At 45.4% G+C, this 18,949-nt stretch overlaps 6 protein-coding genes across 6 annotated transcripts; 3 read left to right on the forward strand and 3 right to left on the reverse strand.

The window, feature by feature from the left end:
• Positions 1-40: 40 nt before the first annotated feature.
• Positions 41-1,589, reverse strand: F4822DRAFT_402948 (Undecaprenyl diphosphate synthase). Its single transcript, XM_051458065.1, has 2 exons — positions 933-1,589; positions 41-878 (listed from the first exon to the last, which is right to left on the reverse strand). Exons 1-2 carry the CDS (start codon positions 1,412-1,414, stop codon positions 320-322), a joined length of 1,041 nt encoding a protein of 346 aa, XP_051314248.1. The 5' UTR covers positions 1,415-1,589; the 3' UTR covers positions 41-319.
• A 333-nt stretch (positions 1,590-1,922) lies between these two features.
• F4822DRAFT_247948 (uncharacterized protein) lies at positions 1,923-3,118 on the forward strand. The gene is made up of 2 exons (XM_051454389.1): positions 1,923-2,265; positions 2,322-3,118. The coding sequence occupies exons 1-2, from the start codon at positions 2,011-2,013 to the stop codon at positions 2,883-2,885; spliced, it is 819 nt and encodes a 272-aa protein (XP_051314249.1). The 5' UTR covers positions 1,923-2,010; the 3' UTR covers positions 2,886-3,118.
• A 1,276-nt stretch (positions 3,119-4,394) lies between these two features.
• Positions 4,395-7,376, forward strand: F4822DRAFT_247966 (Up-regulated during septation-domain-containing protein). The gene is made up of 3 exons (XM_051454390.1): positions 4,395-4,649; positions 4,704-7,109; positions 7,168-7,376. Exons 1-3 carry the CDS (start codon positions 4,500-4,502, stop codon positions 7,261-7,263), a joined length of 2,652 nt encoding a protein of 883 aa, XP_051314250.1. The 5' UTR covers positions 4,395-4,499; the 3' UTR covers positions 7,264-7,376.
• A 1,849-nt stretch (positions 7,377-9,225) lies between these two features.
• Positions 9,226-9,742, forward strand: F4822DRAFT_402952 (uncharacterized protein). Its single transcript, XM_051458066.1, has one exon. It carries the CDS (start codon positions 9,300-9,302, stop codon positions 9,459-9,461), a length of 162 nt encoding a protein of 53 aa, XP_051314251.1. The 5' UTR covers positions 9,226-9,299; the 3' UTR covers positions 9,462-9,742.
• A 1,001-nt stretch (positions 9,743-10,743) lies between these two features.
• On the reverse strand, positions 10,744-12,756 carry F4822DRAFT_429100 (T-complex 11; the record flags this gene model as incomplete). Its single annotated transcript, XM_051461029.1, has 1 exon — positions 10,744-12,756. One exon carries the CDS (start codon positions 12,754-12,756, stop codon positions 10,744-10,746), a length of 2,013 nt encoding a protein of 670 aa, XP_051314252.1.
• A 1,120-nt stretch (positions 12,757-13,876) lies between these two features.
• Positions 13,877-15,293, reverse strand: F4822DRAFT_402956 (uncharacterized protein). Its single transcript, XM_051458067.1, has one exon. The coding sequence runs from the start codon at positions 14,647-14,649 to the stop codon at positions 14,362-14,364; it is 288 nt and encodes a 95-aa protein (XP_051314253.1). The 5' UTR covers positions 14,650-15,293; the 3' UTR covers positions 13,877-14,361.
• Positions 15,294-18,949: the final 3,656 nt, after the last annotated feature.

Below are 18,949 nucleotides of genomic sequence, written 5' to 3' on the forward strand. Positions count from 1 at the left end.
CATGTTGCGCATATCGAACACATTATGTATATTGAACATATTTTCGAAGGAACATTATATTATGAATATATTGCCTCGTTAGGAGTTAAACTAACAAACCACATACACTAGGAAATAATCTATCATCGTGAGGTATCTATTTACTAAAGCAACATAATATGCATCCTAATTCCACATGTTCTTATCAACTCGGATGCCAGTTTTCTTTCAGACACATTAAATCCAAGCACCAACCACATCCTGGGTCTCACTGCCAACAACGTATTCGCAAGTAGCACGCCTGAACGCCAATCCAAGGGTATTATAGTCATTCGTCTGTTCACTTCTTCGTGCCCTCCTTCTCCGTCAACTTCTTCTGTCGCCATTGCCATTCCAGGAGAATAGGGATGAAATGCCAAAGGTCAAACTCAGGCCATAGACACTTTAAGAAAAAGATCTGCGTGTTCTCGTGGCATTGCCATAACATGAAATCACTCAGCCTCGTAACACCACTTGTTCGGATGAAAATATCCAGCGGCGGACATTCAGCAGTGTACGTATGGCTGTTGATAGTCTCAGCTGTGATACTCTCTGGGTTCTTAAACTCGGTTGGCTTCAAAGTCGTAGATCGTAGAGGCGGTGATTCCGGGTCCAAAGCAGTAGTTGAAGACATGGAATCATCGACATCTGACTTGTTGTCTTGATCTGGTGAAGAGCCTCTGGGCGACGAAGAATCTGATTTCTTTGACCTATTGGATCGGACCTTCTGGGTGATTCGCGACTGGGAGAATGGTGTGTTCGGTTGTCGAGGTGATGTCGTGAATTCATCTACTGTCGCTTTGATAGCGCTAGTCATTTCGGCCCTCGAGGTGTAAGGGAAGCAGATGTTGAGCACAGCACTATTAAAGATTGTCAGTGGCGGTTAATGGAAGATATGAACAGGGTAAGCTTACTCTTTGTTGTGTTTTGTCATCTCGATAGCTCGATCAACATAAGGCAGCACATCGTCCGGGATTAAGTCGCGCTCACCCAATACGCGAATACCTGCACCGTATCGGTCAAGGAGCTCGCCGTGCTGAACGAGTTGCTCTAGCTTGACCTTAGCCATTGCCATTAAGCCACCAACTTCGTGTCGGGGTCGGTTGAAGTTTTCAATACTAAAGGCATACACCGTAACAACTTTGACACCACACTTATAACAGATCTCGAGAACTCTTGCGAGCGCTTCGAAGCCTAGGTGGTGGCCTTCGATGGTTTCGATCTTGTGATTTTTGGCGAATCGCCTATTTCCGTCCATTTCAAACGCGACATGTTGAGGGATAGGTCCCTGCTTTAGAGTACCTATAAGCAATTCTCGAGCATTTCGAATCGCGAATTCCGCCGGCGGAGACTTCAAGATCCAGTTTCGGAGATGCGATAGGTAGAGGTCTGACATGATTGAGTTTGATAATTGGATGAACGTGATCTAAGTTGCGAATAGAATGTATCTTGAAGGCTTCAGGGTAACGAGAAACAAATAACTAAAAAGAAATACTTAACGAAGGCTATGTCTCTTGCATGGTAGGAAGATGACGACGAATGTGGCTGTTCGGAGTTTCTGAAGGTCCAGAGGTCATGAGTTTAAAGCTTGGCGCCGAAGCTGAGCACATGGATTTACGGCTTTACGTGTTATTGAAATTTATCGATAAGGCTGAATACCCTAGATCCCTGTCGGCACTTACTCTTAGGTTGCTTTATTACCTGGATAAATTTGTATAATTGGCATAAATCGGTACATTATGTAGCAATGCGCTTGTCAAAGGTTAAAAGACACCCTGTTCACCCATCTATAAATGATGCCATTGGGTCTATTTAGATACCCAGTGGCCGATGTCAAGCTTCTCTCCCGATAGACGCCAACAGAAGAAGAACATAACATTGTATTTTGTATTTGCACGCCTATTTGGATTTGATTCATTGTTGCGCAATTGACACAACACCTACAATGCTCTAGTAGCTATCGCAGACCGAGCTTGAGGTATTGCCGACACAATGTCCTTCACGAATGCGCCGGTTACGCGCAACCTGGTGTACGGCATCATTGGGTTATCGATAGCTGCCAGTCTTCTTGACATCAAGCATTACTTCTATATCCTAGTCGATCTACACCTTTGGCGATTCCATCAGACATGGAGAGTCCTCATCTACCAACTTTGCTACACCAATTCGGCTGAAGTACTATTCGCTGCTATGACTCTGTACAACATGAGGGCTGTCGAGAGGATGTGGGGATCGAGGAAATTTGCTGTAAGTGCATCGCATTCTCTGAGTAATGTATCTTACTAATGACGAATATCCTATAGAGCTTTATCTTTGTTACCTTCTCATTAACAAGCGTACTGCCACCCGTATCTTTGGCGTTCTTCCTAAGACCACTTACATTGGGTCTCTTCAATTACCTCCCCGCCGGGCCGACACCCATAATATTTGCAATCTTAGCCCAATATCATGCGATGATTCCACCGGTTTACAAGTATAAGCTTGCGACTTCGCTATCCGCGCAAGCAGATGATCAGGCACAGGGTATCACATTTTCTGACAAATCGTACCGATACCTGTTGGCATTCCAGTTGGCCCTTTTTCAGTGGCCCGGATCTCTACTCGGCGCAGCGGTTGGCTGGGCAGTAGGCATGGCATGGAGAACGGAAGTTGTACCACCTAGATTAATACGATGGCGACTCCCAGGATGGGTTGTAGGAATACGAACACAAAGGAGAAGTCAAGAATTTGAAGGGTTACGCAGGAGACTTGAAGGAGAAAATGCATCGACAGCCTCGGCATCTGGTGTACAGAGCCAAGCTGGAGGGGAAGGAAGACGCAGGACGATGGGTCAGCAAGTCATGGATCAGTTCCGCGGGGCATTCTAGACATGTCGGCTCATAGATGGACCAGCAAGAAAAGAAACAGAAAAAAAAAAAAAAAAGAATAAGACAAAGACAAAAAAAAACAAAAGAAAAAAACCACCAAATTCGATTATCACTTAACCATGGACCCCATCGCATCGTCGTTGGCCCATAATCATAAATTAGGACTTACTGCGGCTGGGTTATACTCTAATTATTGGAATAACCTTTCTTGCCTGAGAAGGATGGTTATAGGGTTCCTCTCTCACGCCCAAATGCTCTTAGTAAGTAATCCCCCTTACATTGTTCACCAGTTTCGACTTCTCCCACAAGCGGGGCTTATCCATTCAAAACTAACGTAGATACATCAGATATCATGCATTGATAACATCCCGTGCCGTACTTAGAATAGATGTGGTTTGTTCTGTAGGAGTTGCCCACGTGTGCAACAGAGACACTGGTGACGAGTATAGTCGAGTTGGAATCTTGTTATTGGTGATAAGTAGAAATACTTTCATCAGATTTACACAACACTAGCCGCACCACGTTGGAATTTACGTAGTGGAGGACAATACCCCTGTCGATATTCTCCAGGTTCAAATGGCGCAATGGTGAGTCGCTTAGCATTACAAAGCACGAAATTACAAATACCTGAACAAGTAAGTTAATATCCATTTAACACACGAAGGAATATATATGCAAGGTACAATTTAGATCGACAATAAGAAAATGTCAGCATAATGTCAACAACGTGACCAAACCCAGACACAATTGTGATGGAGTCTTTTCAATTCAGTATAAGAGTCTGGTTTGATAAATGCGCGTGCTACTGCAAGGGGTATAATTGAGTCTTTATTTTTAGGCGCTGTATTATAGTGAGTTCCACTATAGGCTTAGGTACAGAGATCTTATACCAACCACTGTTCCTAACATGATATTCAGAGCAAACTTGACGAAAACAAAAAGGAAATTGGGGACGCAAATAATGGGAATACGGAAAGGTATTATATATTAATTGGTAGTTTGATGCCTGATATTAACAAACATTAATTGGTGGGACAAAATATTCTTCGTATAGTATTTCGTACCAGGTACTTACAGCGCACCGATTGTACGGTTATCCCAGCCACATCACAGGGAGGACCTCACATCCACCCAAATTACCCAGCACGGTTTAGCGTTGTCATCTAGGCCTGGAAGCGCGTCGGGAATGTATGCCGCTAATTAACTTTTAGGTCATTATGTCGCCCATATCGCCCATGTAGATCTCCAATCTCCAATCTTCAATCTTTAAAACTCCTTTTCTAATCTCATTACTGGTCCCCATCCCGCGACTTGGGAACTTCTTTGGACTCTTACTGCCTACCATTTTGCGACATTATTCTGATTTTTGTTCCCTGGGTTGTCTTTCTCTCTTTTGGAGTTAATCTGAATACTTGAATCCTCCTGACCTGACCCATCTTTGTTTCTTGCGTGTGCCTGAATTGTGCATAGCGACTGAATCCTGCGCCAGCCACCATAATCGAGCGATCCTAGCAACCTTACCCAGACCATAATACGAACACCACTCGATTCTACGCGATCTTTCTATAGGATAATGTATTGGATAATTGGCGCGTCTACTCGGAAGTGACAAGAATGAACGGTTTTGCGAGTCGAGGTCAAAATGGCTTCGACACAGGAGCGCCGCCGCCCTTGCGCCCAATGGTTTCGCCGAGGGCTCCGGCGCTCGTCGAATCCTATCGGCAAGATAATATGAATGGCTTCGATAAACCCCGATTCAATCCAGTAAGCTCTTTCTTAGCGGCGCGTCTATTTCGCAGTATACTTATAATCTATTAGATGAATCCGGGGCGCGTCCAAAGTTCCGTACTAGTCGATCTGAAAGACCCTGTCCAAGTACACCTACTCACCGAAACCGCCTTGCTCGACAGTAAAGAATATGAAATTCTTTCCCAGGAAGAGGTGGATGGTCTCAAGAAGCAGTACCAGATATTAAGTCAACGGATCGAGCAGACACGGTCGAACCTCGCCATTCAGTCTAAATATCGCGATGCCGCCATATCAATGTCTAAATTGTACTCCCCGTCGAGGAAGAGTCTCCTGGGCCACAGACGGAGTGGATCTAGTGATGCTGCGAAAGAGGCCGAACACGAACTCAGTACGATTCAGAAGAAATGCGAGGATCTTGCCTCCGAATTATGGACATTGGAAAAGCGCGCTATGGAACCCCAAAGGAGATTACTGCAACATACTGCCGGTATCCTTCAACTTACTCACAAAACGACCAAGAAATCAACTACTCCAACACCGAAAGTTCCACTGGTTAATGGCGCCCCCGCTAGTCCCGAGAGCATGTATACCACGTCAAACGGCCGTGATAGTATTAGCATGGACTTTTTGGAAGACGGGTTTACCTTCGACGAAGCAAGCTTGTATCGATCCTTTGATCAGTCCAATGGGTTTAACGATCGAAGCCGGGGAAACGCTATCGAGATTCCCATGAAATCGCCTATTCGAGGGCAGAACAAGCATTTAACCGAAGAAAGTGAGAGGTTACGCGAAGAAAACCGCGAACTCCGGGCCCAAACCGAATCACTCCTTGCCGAAATCAACGAACTCCGAGGTCCGGGCTCAGACCAGTGGAGACTTATTTCGGATACGGAAAGCAAATTAGAGAATTTCAACCGCCAGCTACGCGATGTCATCGTAAGGGCCGACCCGGCAAGGAATGGCAATTATAGCGCTGCGCCGTCAGGCCGGCTTGAGCCGGGTGACATGCTTAACAGCCACTTAGACTACCTTGAGAATGGACTTGTTGCGATCGCTCAAGGACAAGGGAACAGCGTGGAAGCTGCAGGGAAGATACAAGGCGTCAATGCTCAGATCCAGGACTTACTGCTAGGAGCTAATATCAACCATCCACCCCCACCCAATGCAGATCTAGGAGTCGACGAACAGCTCGGATACTTGCAGGACTCATTGCAGCTCATTGAAGATGAGCTGCGACGAGGTAACTCCGGCAACTCCGAACAGTCCGAAACGGTTCTTATGGGTCTCTGGGATATCATCCAATCCGGCTATGCTGATGTACGGCAACGAAAACAGGAGCGACGGAAAGCCCGCCAAGAGAAAGGACTAGAACCAGATGAAGAAGACATGTCTGATGGCGAGTCTTTCGATTTTGACGAGCAATATTCATTGACAGCCTTCTCGGCCAAGATCCAATGGCTTTACACACAAGCCACCAAACTACAGGAGCAAAAGGGTGTGCTGAAGCGCCAGATCAAGCAGCAACGCGAACTTAACAGCAGATCAGATTCCGAGAAGGACCAAGCATTACAGGACAAGATCGACGAATTGGAGGAGGCCATGGAATCGCTACACCGATCAGAGAAGGAAACAGACAATGCTCGCTCTCAGCTTTCGCAGGCCTTAGAAAATCTAGAAATAGCACAGAAGGGCCGAACCGAAGAGTCTTCGGCCATCGAGGAGGCACGTGAACAACTCAAGGAACGAAATGCCAAGATTGCATCGCTAGAGTCCAATAGCCAAGATGTACAAGCACGCTTGGCAGCAGCCGAGGCCAGTGTTGAGACTATTAGTGCGCAATTGCAGGAAGCAAATGATGCCAGGAACGCTTCTGACCAGGCAGTTGCAGAGAAGGAGAAACAGCTTAAGGGTATGGAAGAGGAGCTTCATCAGATGACGGGTATGTTTGCTGAGCTTAAGATGGAAGCTACTCTTGCCAAGGCCGAGCTTGATGGAGCCTACGGTTCGAGGAAGGAGAGAGCTGCGGAGGTCGCGGCACTACATAATAGCTCTGAATCTGTTAAGTTGCAGAACAGAGTTGAGACATTGGAGAGGGAGCTCAAGGCTACCGCTCAGGATCTTACTGACGTTGTCAAGCAATCGCTCGAGAGCGAGAAGAAGATTGGTGAGCTAGAGAATGAGCTCGACCGGCTCAAGTCCGAACGTTCCAAGATCAAGGATGAGAAGGATAGGATGAGCGAGGAGCTTGAGAAGCGACTCCACGATGCCACTCATGACGTCGAGGAGAGGCTGGAGAGCGAACTCGCAAGACTCCGAAAGGAGAAGGAGCAAATCCAAGACGAGCTCGACAAGGAACGACTTGGGTCAGCTCGCATGCCACTATCACCTGGTGGTACTACCAAGACTTCATACCTAACCGACTCTTACCGTGTGGGATTGAGGGCTGAGAGGAAGAAATACGAAGAACAACTAAAGGTATGTCACCTTCACAGCAAACCCTGTCACGATCTACATTTGCTAACAAGTTATATAGGCGGAACAAATGATACGGAGGAAGCTCGAGGACGAGCTAAAGGCAATGAAAAGGGCACAAGGACCCGGCAAGAGCCCATTGAGTCCTCGTCAATAAGCCGATATTTCCCTCCCAAGACTTTCCTTCTATTGTTAAATATTATACCCACCACATGTATCCTTTTTATACTTGGCGTAGATGTCTACGACCGTCCGTGGCGTACCATTTTGCTTTTTTCTCATTCGCATTATTGTATAAAACTTTTAGCAGCCAAGAGGTTTGGCCATTCACCTGAATACTTACATATGCATTGGGATGGCGGCTTGGGAAAAGATTCTTGGTTTATATTACATGTATTGCTTGGCTAGATACTAGGGAACCGAAGAACTCGGTTTTGGATGTTTTGTCTGTAGCAAGCAAGCGAGTGTGCGAGCGAGCAAGTAAACTAACTGTACTACTGTGTTCGAGGATGAGAATGAGAAAATGATTAACTTGAAACTGAGTGTGCTTGTGTCGCTGTGTTATTCGTGAGCTTTGGGTCGTGAAATTTGTCATTAATGCACACACAGACTTTACAAACGTTTGGCCACGCGGCTACCTCAAGACTACCTATTCCCATGAATATACATCAGATCATTTACGGTCCAATCGCATATGACAACTAGCAAATGTACCAACCGCTCATCTGCCTCAAGGTTGGTTTTGATATGCCCCCAGGCAACTCTTGATCAGCCACGATACTTACGTATGCGAGCATCATCATGATATTTCGTGACATTAGATATCTAGACACCATAAAGGCCAACTCGACGACCACAGACCCAAGAGAGGCTATTCATGCCCTCAGACCGCCGGTTGCATACGCGTACATCAGCCGCCCCTTTTGCGAAAGGTCGGCCTGACGTCGAACTTGGATCGAATATTGTGGAGGCAAAGCGGAATACGGATATGCGTATACATACGATCTAATATCAAGTCGTGGCTTGGAGGTTGCGAGCACGGCCCCACGGGCGGCCTCCGGGGCTAAATGGGGGTGGTGTAGTTAAGCGCCGGTAGATTCGACTACGGAGACTCCCCTGATTTATCTCGGAGGCAGTACGGGTATATCGGATACCTTATAACCGCCCTGATATCATATTCTTAAAACTATTTTTACTAGGAGGCTCTCTTGGTGCCTAGTTTAACATATCATGTAAACGTCGTTTTCGGTCGTAATGTACATGTAGCGGCTCAGCACCACGCATAAGGGGCCAAATACGTTTCGTCGGAGCCTACGCCGCATCTTACTCGGAATATTAGGATCGGTTGGACGACATATGTACCCCATATATGCCAAGTTGCGGCTCAAGGACCATTTTATGACCGCCGTAACCGCCCGCTGCCTAGATCTTAAATTGGTTTGCATATTCCCAATCTATCGAATTCATCTCGCGGAATGAAGGCTGGCTGAGTCGTGATCCGCTCGAACAAAATATGAAAAATTCACCGAAAAGGGTATTTCTACAACGAGTAACGACGTATTGTAACATCGTAGCTGAAAGCGAAGAATCCGGAAGGAAAAAATAAGGGGAGGCTGCGGGCGATTTGCGGATATTGCGAAGCACGCGGGTGTTTTGGCCGCAGCACTGCATATGTATGCGACCATACCACATGGTTTTGCCAGGTTTTCGGTATACGCGAGGCATTTATTTTTCTAAATTTACTATACAATCGATACCGACGAAATCTGTACGAAAAATATGTGTGTTGGTGGCCATAATATGTATGTTTTTCCACTATCAAATACGATAAACCTATTGGCCCCCTTTCTATAACTCCGAATGTATGTAGTACATGTACACCACACCAAACTACGATTTCCGGAGTGTATATGCGCCCCAGACATCTAACATAATACTGCCTAATCATACCTTTAGTAGGCTTAGCAATCACCGTGCATACATGAAAGAAAATTACCTACTCAGGAAATGATGCGGAAATTGCCATCTCGTCCTACTCGTCCTACATATGTACGTGCGTACGATCGTGGACTTATTCTTTTATTTTTTTCTGCTCTTCTAATTTGCTTATACCATCGACGTTTAGGCTATTCGAGGGATTCCCCGATGCGACATTAGCACACCTCACCTCGCCTCAGCTGAAAGCATGTATGCATGCATGCAAAGCACACCTTTTTCTTATTAATAGCAGTTTTTCTTTTTTTTTCCTTTCTCATTTTTCAGCTGCAAAGTTCCATTCGTCCCATCCACGTCCTCGGTATCCTCTACTATTTCTACCCTTGTAAAGTACGTATTTTATCTTACGTATCCGTTTAGGGTATCTCGAAACGGGCGTAAGAAGGTTTAGATCTTCAGGGACGCGCTGATTGTGGTTGGCTGAAAATCCGATCAATCGACGGATTCGGAAAGTCTGATGAGTAAGCTAATTTAGTGGCGGACTTTTTTTTTTTTTCTTGCTTCTTATTAATGTTTACTTTTTTTCTTTTTCCTGCTGTACAAAGGGGTGCAATTACATAGGGGGTAAGATCTTATATCACATGCATTTAGCTTCATGTTAGATCAGCCAGCCATCTTATTCTGAATAATTGATAGCTCACAATTTCATCTGGTTTCATGTCCGTGTAGAAGAGAAAAAAAAAGAGGACTAGGAAGTACTTAGGTAAAATAAGGATTCGTCACTGCCACCGCCGCGCGCACGTATTCGCAAGTGAGACCCTTGTGCGGTCGTAATTTTAACTAAGATTGGGACCAGCCATTTGATCATTCCATAACGCAAAATCTATTAGACGGGGTTTTGGAAATTTCCCATGACTCGAAAGTCACTATGGAAAATCCCGTGCCGTCGAGAAAAGCGATTAACTATCAGTACGTATGCATCAACCTTGCGGCGAAGTATCTTCCTAGAAACTATTGGTCCATCCCTATCATCAATTGCAATCCATCATCGTATACAGATGTGCCACCTTATCGCCCCAAAAGGCGTAATAATTTCTTTCCCCTCCTCATACATCTGCCACCACCGCTCCTTTAACTTGTTCTGTAGAAATGACGTGGGCAAAGGAAGCTATCCTGTATTCTTATGATGCAAAAATAAACAATCTCTCGCCTTTGCTTATCGCCTAAGAACGAGACACAAACGCCTGTGAAAATGTAGACCGGGTATGTGTTTTGATGCAGGCCCTTTTTCGCCAAGGTGACGTTGCAACCAGAAAAATGGTAAAATGTAGTAAAAAAAAAAAGCAAAAAACAAACAGAAAAGGTTGCAAATCTAAAACTGACTATGCCTCTTCCATGCCCTGAACACACAACCCCCAGAACCGGGTGGTAAACCTGTTACTCCTAAACAAACACCAACACGATGCCGGTCCAGATTATTGAGAAAAAAAAAACGACCAATTCATTGGATTAAGCGGGGTGTAATGGGTATTAGTAATGTCGATTCGCCTTAAGGTATCGTTCGAAACGCAGTCAAGAAAATTGATGACACAAGGTGATTAATAGTGTAAGGCGTGTGCGCATTGCCGTTCGCCGTGTAAATGAGAGGTATCGGAGTATGGAAGAATCGAATATCTTGGTGTGCGCTGTGTAACGCGAATTACTAGATCGCCATCGACATATCAGGCACCGCCATGACTGTATCGAGATCTCCAGCATAGACCAGATGAGACCAAACTCGCCAATGAAGCAGACCCATATGGGCTAGGCGTGTAGCCATATCCTCAACGCCACCCTCTTCGCGAGCTTCCCGGATGGCGTTTTCTAGTGAGGTACGCTCTAGGCTCACATTTTCACGGGGGCCATCCCAAGTACGGCTGGGGCCATGTAGACGGCCACCAGTAGCAACCGAGAATAAGGCGGCACCAGTTAACCCCCTGAAGTCCTTGACGCGTTGTCGTAGTTCCGCAAGTAGGTGGTAGTGATAGTATTGTTCGACTTGCTGGAAAAGTGGAGATGAAAGCTCGGAAAGATGACTGTCAAGCTCGTCCTCAAATTGTAGTAGTTCTTGAGCTGGCGCATTGGTGAATCGGAAGATTTGTAGAGCTAACGAGTCCTTCATCGCCTTCCACCGAGAAACAGATCGAGAGCTAGCAGTGGAGGTCTGGAGTAGGGCAACGAGTGAATTGTATAGGTTTTTCGATTTAGTTTGCTGATCCTCTAAGCGAGTGGAAGTTGGTTGAGAGGGTAGAATGAAGGAGTTGCGAGGGGAAGAGTGGGCCGAACCGGCGGAGCTGAAGACTAGACTAGACGGCCTAGAATTGAAGTGGCCCTCGCTGCCTTCGTCGTCTGTTCTCGAGCTAAGGAAACCGGAAGCATCCGAAAAGGGTGTAGCCAGGAAAGGAGTGGGAATAGCGCCCACGCTAGACATCGAGTCACAATGTCTGTACTTCCTCTCTAATCCTTCATACAGGCGCATGCAGATTTCCAAGTTGACAGCATCAAGCATATCAGATCGGAGTTTGGCCATTCGCTCTTCATCGAACATGAAAGTGTCCGGGTGCGAATAAGGATCGGTCGACGGAAGTACCATTTTGCACAGCGCCTCGAAAAATACACCCATCTCTCCAAAAGCCTGAACTGAAGCCGGATCTCTAGAATAGTATTGACTCACTGTCAAATACCATGATTGAGCTGGACCAGGATCCATTCTGCGGTCTCGTATTTTCTTCAGGAAAAATCGTTGCTCGAAGTGCACTGTATCCTCAATGAGAATCGGTCGGAGGCATCTGATCTGGTGATTGGCGACATCGAGCTTCATGGCCTCAAGAACACTTAGAAGGCTGCGCATCCCCTGGACTAGCTCCTCCATATCGTTGGTTTTGTTGCCATTTGTCAGTTGGTTGTACATTTCATCAACCCATTCGTCCCTCATAGGGGCACAATGAGATTTGAGAACGCCCGACAACCACGAGGCCAACTTTTCTAGATCTGCTATCCCCTTGCTGAATTGCTGCATAATCAGCTCGACATTTAGACCCTCATCCAAATACATACGATCTCTCTGTGGAACTAAGGTTTGTATGATTTCCTTCACCGATTTTAGTAGTTGAGGGAGACACCAGTCTTCACCCTGACCAAATCTGTTCATGAACTCATCTCGGTTGATGACGAATAATTGTAATTGTTCCGTAAGCGTATTCCAAAACTGGTTTGCCTTCTCCTGTTTTCTCCTTCCCTTCTCTCCGTCAACATTTGGTCTGAAGTGAAGGTCTGGATCGAAGTTTATATCGTGCCGCAGCTTTGGGTTGTGGATAATCTTATTTACATCCAACTCGCTCAAAGTTGCCTTTGTCACCGGTGGTTCCAGTGGTTTTGGTATTTGAGATCTCTGCGGGTGTTCAAACATCCGCGAGTCTCTGGAAGCACTGGAACTTGTAGATGGATTTCGTGATAATCCGCCATTTGCCGCATTGCTTGGATGTACGGGAATTAAATGCCTAGGACCAGATTGAGCGTATTTTTGCTCTTCACTCTCTGTAGAGGGTGCCTTTGTCTCGGTTGATTGTTGCTGAATCTGATCGTCGTGGGATTTTGGTCGTGGTTCGGACATGCGTCTTGTTGTGTTGCTCTCAACGCCCCTACTCTCAATTCCACCAGTTCCTTGATCCCCCATTTTTCCGCCGATATTCCAAATTAACAGAACGCTTCAAATTTGGTCAGATCGAGGCCGGAAACCGGTCTTCCGGCTAATATTATGCGTTTTTGTGGTGCCTGGTTGGGAGCTCAGGCTATGAACCCGAAGGAAATTTTGATGGCCAAAAAAGATAACAGAACTACAAATCGGGAAGTTGGTCAGTGAGCGGGCTCTATATAAAAGAAAAGTGACAAACAGCTCCGATGTTGGACGGGATGGTCTCGTGAAAGCGGATGGCTGCAGATATACCCCTAGCTTGTCTGTTGTGTACTTCGAAACAAGGGAATCGAGAGGTGTGAAGTGATTCTGTCTGTTGCATCTGTGGGAAAGCGAGTGGATTCTTTTTGAGTCTTACATGGCCACCTATGATTTGAGAATATTGCTGCAAGCCAACCCTGAAAAGGACTGGTAACTAGCAACTACTGCCAAGGGGAAATATGGATGTTTGCAGGCAGTAGGAATCCTTAGACGTAGGAGGAACAACTACCTCAACCTATGTATATGTAGGAGGTATGTATGTACGTACGTATGTAGGTAGGTTGATGGATGGGTAGTTAAGACAAGGAGGGTGTGTACCTTAGTTTCTCTTTTTTCTTATTCTGATTTTTGTTGTTTTTGCTTGGTCGATTTCTTCCAAAGTGGTGGGTGTAGTAAGTAGGAAGGGCCGAACAAAAGGGGAAGGAAAGAAAGAGAAGAGAAGATATCGCGAGTCGCCAGGAACGAGGCGATCAATAATAAGTAGTAACCGTATTGGAAGTGAAAAGGGAGTTAAGAAAAAGGTAGGGGTCGCATTGGTCTCTAAAAGCAGTAATCAATCACGGGAAAGTAGATTACCTCTTCTACGTCTGGAGGTACGGGTACCTAGCTAGGCGGCCAGGTATTATTATAATTATTATTAAACTTGGGAATAAGAGAAATAGTGTAGTATGGTATCCACGGCCCACGGCCCACGCGGGTAAGGGGTGCACAATGGGACAGAAATGGGACAGACATGGGTACCGGGGGAAATGAGAAATGTGAAGCATTGATACTTCAATGCGCTATTGCATCCACACCACCACTCAGCATCCTTCCGTGGCTCATGGATAATGGTGTATTGTAGTTTTTTTAGGTAGTTGATTAGTAGATTAGTAGGTGGTAGACAACAAACAGGCAAGAGAAGAGATAATACTAAGACAGACGAGACAGACCATCGGGGCGAGATCCAGACCCGGTACCACTACATTATAGTAGGGTACATACATACAACATTGAAATATATTTATTTCGATACATTACCTACACTAAGTAAGGTACTTAAGTAGGCAAGTATGTTGTAGGATGTAATGTATTTATTGTAAGTATTGTATCAATGTAATGTAAGTACCCAACACTAGTAGGTGGGTGAGTTGTATATACGTATGTATACATATGTACATACATACATACGGCTGGAACGCATCGTTGCGGAGACTCGTTACCTCGAACGCCTTGTTCCTGCCTGGCTGAGACGGGACGATAGTATCAATAGAAAATTCCTCAAGCAGCGGTGGCGCCGTGGGACCTAAAGGACCCAAGGGATCCTAACTGGGGGGGTGTGCGCCTCTAAGCATGTAGGTGGTAAGAGAAAGCCCCAGGGATGGGTAGATCGCCACACACATCGAAAGAGAGAAGAAAAAAAAAGATGATGGGGAATGCTAGGACTCGTAAGAAGGGAAAATGGTAAACAGCAGACGGACTCGTCCACGATTCAGTTATCATTCGTTTCCGAAGCCAAGAGTCCACCCAACGGTACGAGAACATTTGAGATGCCAACATAGCAAGAGTAATAAGAAAAAAAAAAAATAGATGATTAAACAAACGCTTTCGTTTGTTACAATAGTAATAGGACATAGCGTAACACACGACACGAGGCTTGCCCTGGTTCTTTAGTCAGGTTGGGAGCCGGTTTTTCTTGGCTGCAGCAAGTGGAATATTTTTTTCGAAGACATTTCATCAGAATGGTTCGAATTGGGATCTTAGGAAGGGATTGTAAAAGGGATGGGTAACAACGAGATCCCTCCAAAAACATTCGCTAGCCCATCAGATCAGCGTAGAGCGTACCAGAGAACCAGAGAAACAACATAGCTGACGCCAGGATTAGAAAACACTCCGATGACGGTCTTTAATTAGCGTCCGGGGCTTTAAAGGACGTGGGGACGGCTTATCCCAAGCGAAGATTTCATTCTGATCAATGTTGGTAAGTATTTAGTAGTTTTGGTATACATAGCAATTGTACCTAGACTACTAGGATGTGATAGATGTGGATGTAGATGTATCTAGGTAAGTAACTAAGCTGGGTAGTAAGGTGAGGGTGAGGTAAAAAGGTTGGAAGCTATGGGATTGAATGGAAGAGGCGAGGAAGAAAAAAAAAATCCAAGCGAGAAAATTCGTTTCGACTCGTTTCGGTTTCAGGGTAGGAGATCCCTTAGACCAGGGAGATGGGAAGTGGCTCAGGGGGGAGTCGCCCTAACTTTTTAGCGAAGTTGTACCTAGACAGGTCCAGGATAGGTCAGGATAGGCCTACCTAGGTTAGCTAAATGGGATACCTAGGTACCTGACGAATGGGTATAGTAGGTTATGGTAGATACCTAGGTACCTTGCTACTTCCCAGGTTTAGGCTTTGAGGCTTGAGTTCCAATGATTTGGGACAACAACATCAGTCCGGGACTAATCTGGCACTAGCCGGGGGCCCTAATTCGTGGGTCTGTGGGCCAATGCCTTTTCTAGGAATCGTAATAAGCCCCTGCATGGGTTCAATTCGCATAACCTCAACCAATATGTTCAGTGTTTACACTAATGTAGTTAATGTAGTAGGCGCACCAAGGCCAACTACCTAGGTATACTAGTATATTAGGACCGGTACATACTTTAGCTTGGCCAACTCGCCTTGTAGATAGACACGGACGCATACAGACTTATTACATATTGTCCTGCGTTGCGTTGTGTTGTATGTAAAAAGGGGACCCATCTGGTATCACTCGAGGTTAACGTGTCACCGCATCTACTATAACACCTACGCACCTACGCACACGCATATACCTACATCACTTTAAGTAGGTCGGTATTCTACCGGTATCCAGATGGGCACAGCAGCAACATGCGAACAGAAAGAAAAAGAAAAATTAAAATGAAATGGATTGATTGTGGTGTACGAATGATAAGGTAGGAATATCAATCATATCAGGTTTCCCTTCGGCTAGAAGTCGATTCTTCATTTTTTGCAAAATCATACCCTGTCATTTCGCGGATATGTAGGAGATGGTATGAAGCATTGTAATTGACAAAATACGAATACACCGTGGAGAGAGAAAAAAGTCTTAGTTGTTCTGTCGCCTAAATGACCGGTCGTGGTGTGCAGCAGCATGCACCTGTCGGTGAGTGTGGTATGGTCCAATCCAACATTGAGCCGGAGAAACAAGACGGGTGGTGATATTTGATATCAAAGGTCAGGATTGATCAGGTTTTGACGGCAGTGGGCATACATATTACAGATGGGGAGCGGATATGAGTCGGAGTATGCAGGTATCATCATCATGTATTATGTATCATACGTATGATACGTAGTAAACGTGTGAATGTAGGTAGGTCTATGGAGATATGCGCGTAGAAATGTAACAGAACGCTGGTTCTCTGTTGGAGGACGACTCCCAAGGTCTCCAAGAAAGAAACGAGAAACGAACGACCATGAGATTGCCACGAGTCTGAAGACGACGATCATGGTGTGAAGTTCGGAAGAAGCGCGTCAGGCTTCCGATTCAGCTAGGCTGACAGGATGTACCTGGCGGTGAATGTTTCTGTTTCCTTTCTGATAGGTAGGTGTGTATTAGTTGGTCGCTAAGGTATGTATGCATTCAAGCATTGGCATTGGTATTGAGACTCAACATGTTGCGTATTATGTAGGTAGCTGTGTGGATGGGGACCGGCCATGCGTTCGATCGATTATGTACCTATCTACAGACCTACCTAGACACCTAGGCCTATTAATTTCAACACGGACGGCTAAAAAAGTGAGGCGAGCAGCGCACATAGTCGCCGCTTCGGGGCTGGAATCGGCGGTCTAAACGATTGGAAGTGCACTAATACCTCAAGGTACTTAACGCCAAACGCCTCCAAGTTTCTAGTTAGTGCGTTTATAGCGACGGTAGTGACAGTAGTAGACAAAAATACAACGCATATACAACATCCAAGTATTGGTTGGTACCCCTTGAATTAGGTCGCATCGTTACTCCGTATGTACCGAGCAATGACAGTCTGGAGCGCTGTGGACTGCAACTAGCCAACTAATAACGTACCTAAAGGGTGTACTTACTAGAGCAAGCGCAATGCTGCTTACGTACCTAATCAAACGAAAAAGGAGACAGGGGATAGAAAAAGTTGGGAAGAAACAAGATTGACAAAAATTTTGAAGAATAGCCGCTATATTGCATGACGACAACTCTCTCCATGCGGATGCCCAGACTTTACCAACACCTTCCGAGAATACTAGAAAATACTGGGACGCCGCATCCGCTTTGTCCGCCCCGAAATTTCCTTCGTCGAGGTTGTTTTGACTCAAAACGAACAAACATGTTATTTTAACCCCTAACATCATCATCTTCGTCATCCCGCCAACAGACCATAAAGTAAATACAAGACGGGGGTTAACGCGGTTACGAACATTTTGCCCGCATAGGAAAGTCAGTAGCCCCGTCGTGCCATATAATTCGTTGAAACCGTGTCTTGTTAGGTTCCCGTTCCTGGCATGTAACATATTTGCTACTAAACAACTCCCTAAATCGTGTTACCACCTACTAATACATCAACGGTTCCACGATAACACAACTCTTGAAACGACAGACCTCGGTAAGGGTCTCGTTTGAACGTATCTGCAGCTCACCGGGTGATTGTAGAAAGTGTAGCTCTACCTAGGACTATCTCCCCTAACCCATCCGCGCGCTAGTCACTTTTATTAGATATATCTTCTTTTTAAATCGGTCAACGGACATCAATAGACGTCAGATAGTAACTACACGAGTCAGATATCTTACGATTTTCCTGAGTAGTGTTTTCTTTTTCCTGTTCGGTATCAGTTCTAGCCGTCGCGGGTACGCCGACATGCTTCAAACGACCTCGTGCATATGGGATGCCTACATACATATCTGTAGTTACATATGTATGAGTCCTCAGTGCGATTTGACGTATCGTAAGATTACCACGAATTAGCGGAATGGGTGCGGATAGGATGCCACAAGGCTCTGTTGCCTCCCGCTTACGATGCCGCCTCCATCCCGGAACGCCCTCGGGAGCGTGCATATAGGCAACTCCGTCAAGGAGGTGGCTATTTCAACTGTTCGCATCATCATCCGCCATTCATTGTTGTTTGGTTTTAAAATTGAGAAACCAATGTCTCTCCCACTTATTAAACTCCCATTGATACTCAAGCACATCTAGGTACCTATTATTAAAATGCAAACAGATTGTTTATTAACCCCCTTTAATGATGACGTCAATGACATCAAGTCAATATTGATTACCTATTTACCTAAATAGGTACCGTATACAGACGCACATCTCCGCTTTCCGAGGACCGCTGTCTTAGCCTGGAGTTACTGAACAGAGTACACACTACACACACTACTACACCTGAAATAATAATAATAATGCATAATGCCTAAGAACTATCGATGCGCTACAGCAATGTTTCTGAATTTACCACTCTCTCTGCCACTATACACACCGAATCTGCATAATGAATCAAATTTCCTTTGTAACCCACCATGACTCAACGGCGTCTCCGCGTAAGGTGCTAGGTAATTCAGGTAATAGGTCAATTGAAAACCTTGGAATATATTGAGAAGGCCGTGCGACCTTCCTTCCAACAATCTATAAACGCTTTCTTCTATGCAAGTCATCCTTCCACACAGCCCGGAGACAGGCCGAAGGATCGAGCACGAACTGTTCTCGCATTCTATTAATTACAATCACACACACTAGACTTTCCATCTCTTTTACCGGGAATAGGAGTCATACCTTCAATTTCTATAGTCCAATCTCCATACATACGTAGCGATGAAACCGTAATCTGACATGCAGTCAATACAAGGCTGAGAGGGTGTAGGAAGGGCTACTGTCAGCGATCCCTTAACGTCTAAGATCAGCCTTCTATAACCCA

Source organism: Hypoxylon trugodes (genome assembly GCF_022578975.1).
Source record: "Hypoxylon trugodes strain CBS 135444 unplaced genomic scaffold F4822scaffold_5, whole genome shotgun sequence".
Lineage (NCBI taxonomy): Eukaryota > Fungi > Ascomycota > Sordariomycetes > Xylariales > Hypoxylaceae > Hypoxylon > Hypoxylon trugodes.

Bases quoted from the DNA above. Each gene is read 5' to 3' on its own strand.
- F4822DRAFT_402948 (XM_051458065.1), bottom strand. From the start codon at position 1,414: ATGTCAGACCTCTACCTATCGCATCTCCGAAACTGGATCTTGAAGTCT. The intron at 879-932 runs GTAAGCTTACCC...AATCTTTAATAG, and splicing joins ATGACAAAACACAACAAAGA to TGCTGTGCTCAACATCTGCT.
- F4822DRAFT_247948 (XM_051454389.1), top strand. From the start codon at position 2,011: ATGTCCTTCACGAATGCGCCGGTTACGCGCAACCTGGTGTACGGCATC. The intron at 2,266-2,321 runs GTAAGTGCATCG...AATATCCTATAG, and splicing joins GGGGATCGAGGAAATTTGCT to AGCTTTATCTTTGTTACCTT.
- F4822DRAFT_247966 (XM_051454390.1), top strand. From the start codon at position 4,500: ATGAACGGTTTTGCGAGTCGAGGTCAAAATGGCTTCGACACAGGAGCG. The intron at 4,650-4,703 runs GTAAGCTCTTTC...ATAATCTATTAG, and splicing joins ATAAACCCCGATTCAATCCA to ATGAATCCGGGGCGCGTCCA. The intron at 7,110-7,167 runs GTATGTCACCTT...CAAGTTATATAG, and splicing joins AATACGAAGAACAACTAAAG to GCGGAACAAATGATACGGAG.
- F4822DRAFT_402952 (XM_051458066.1), top strand. From the start codon at position 9,300: ATGCATGCAAAGCACACCTTTTTCTTATTAATAGCAGTTTTTCTTTTT.
- F4822DRAFT_402956 (XM_051458067.1), bottom strand. From the start codon at position 14,649: ATGTCCTATTACTATTGTAACAAACGAAAGCGTTTGTTTAATCATCTA.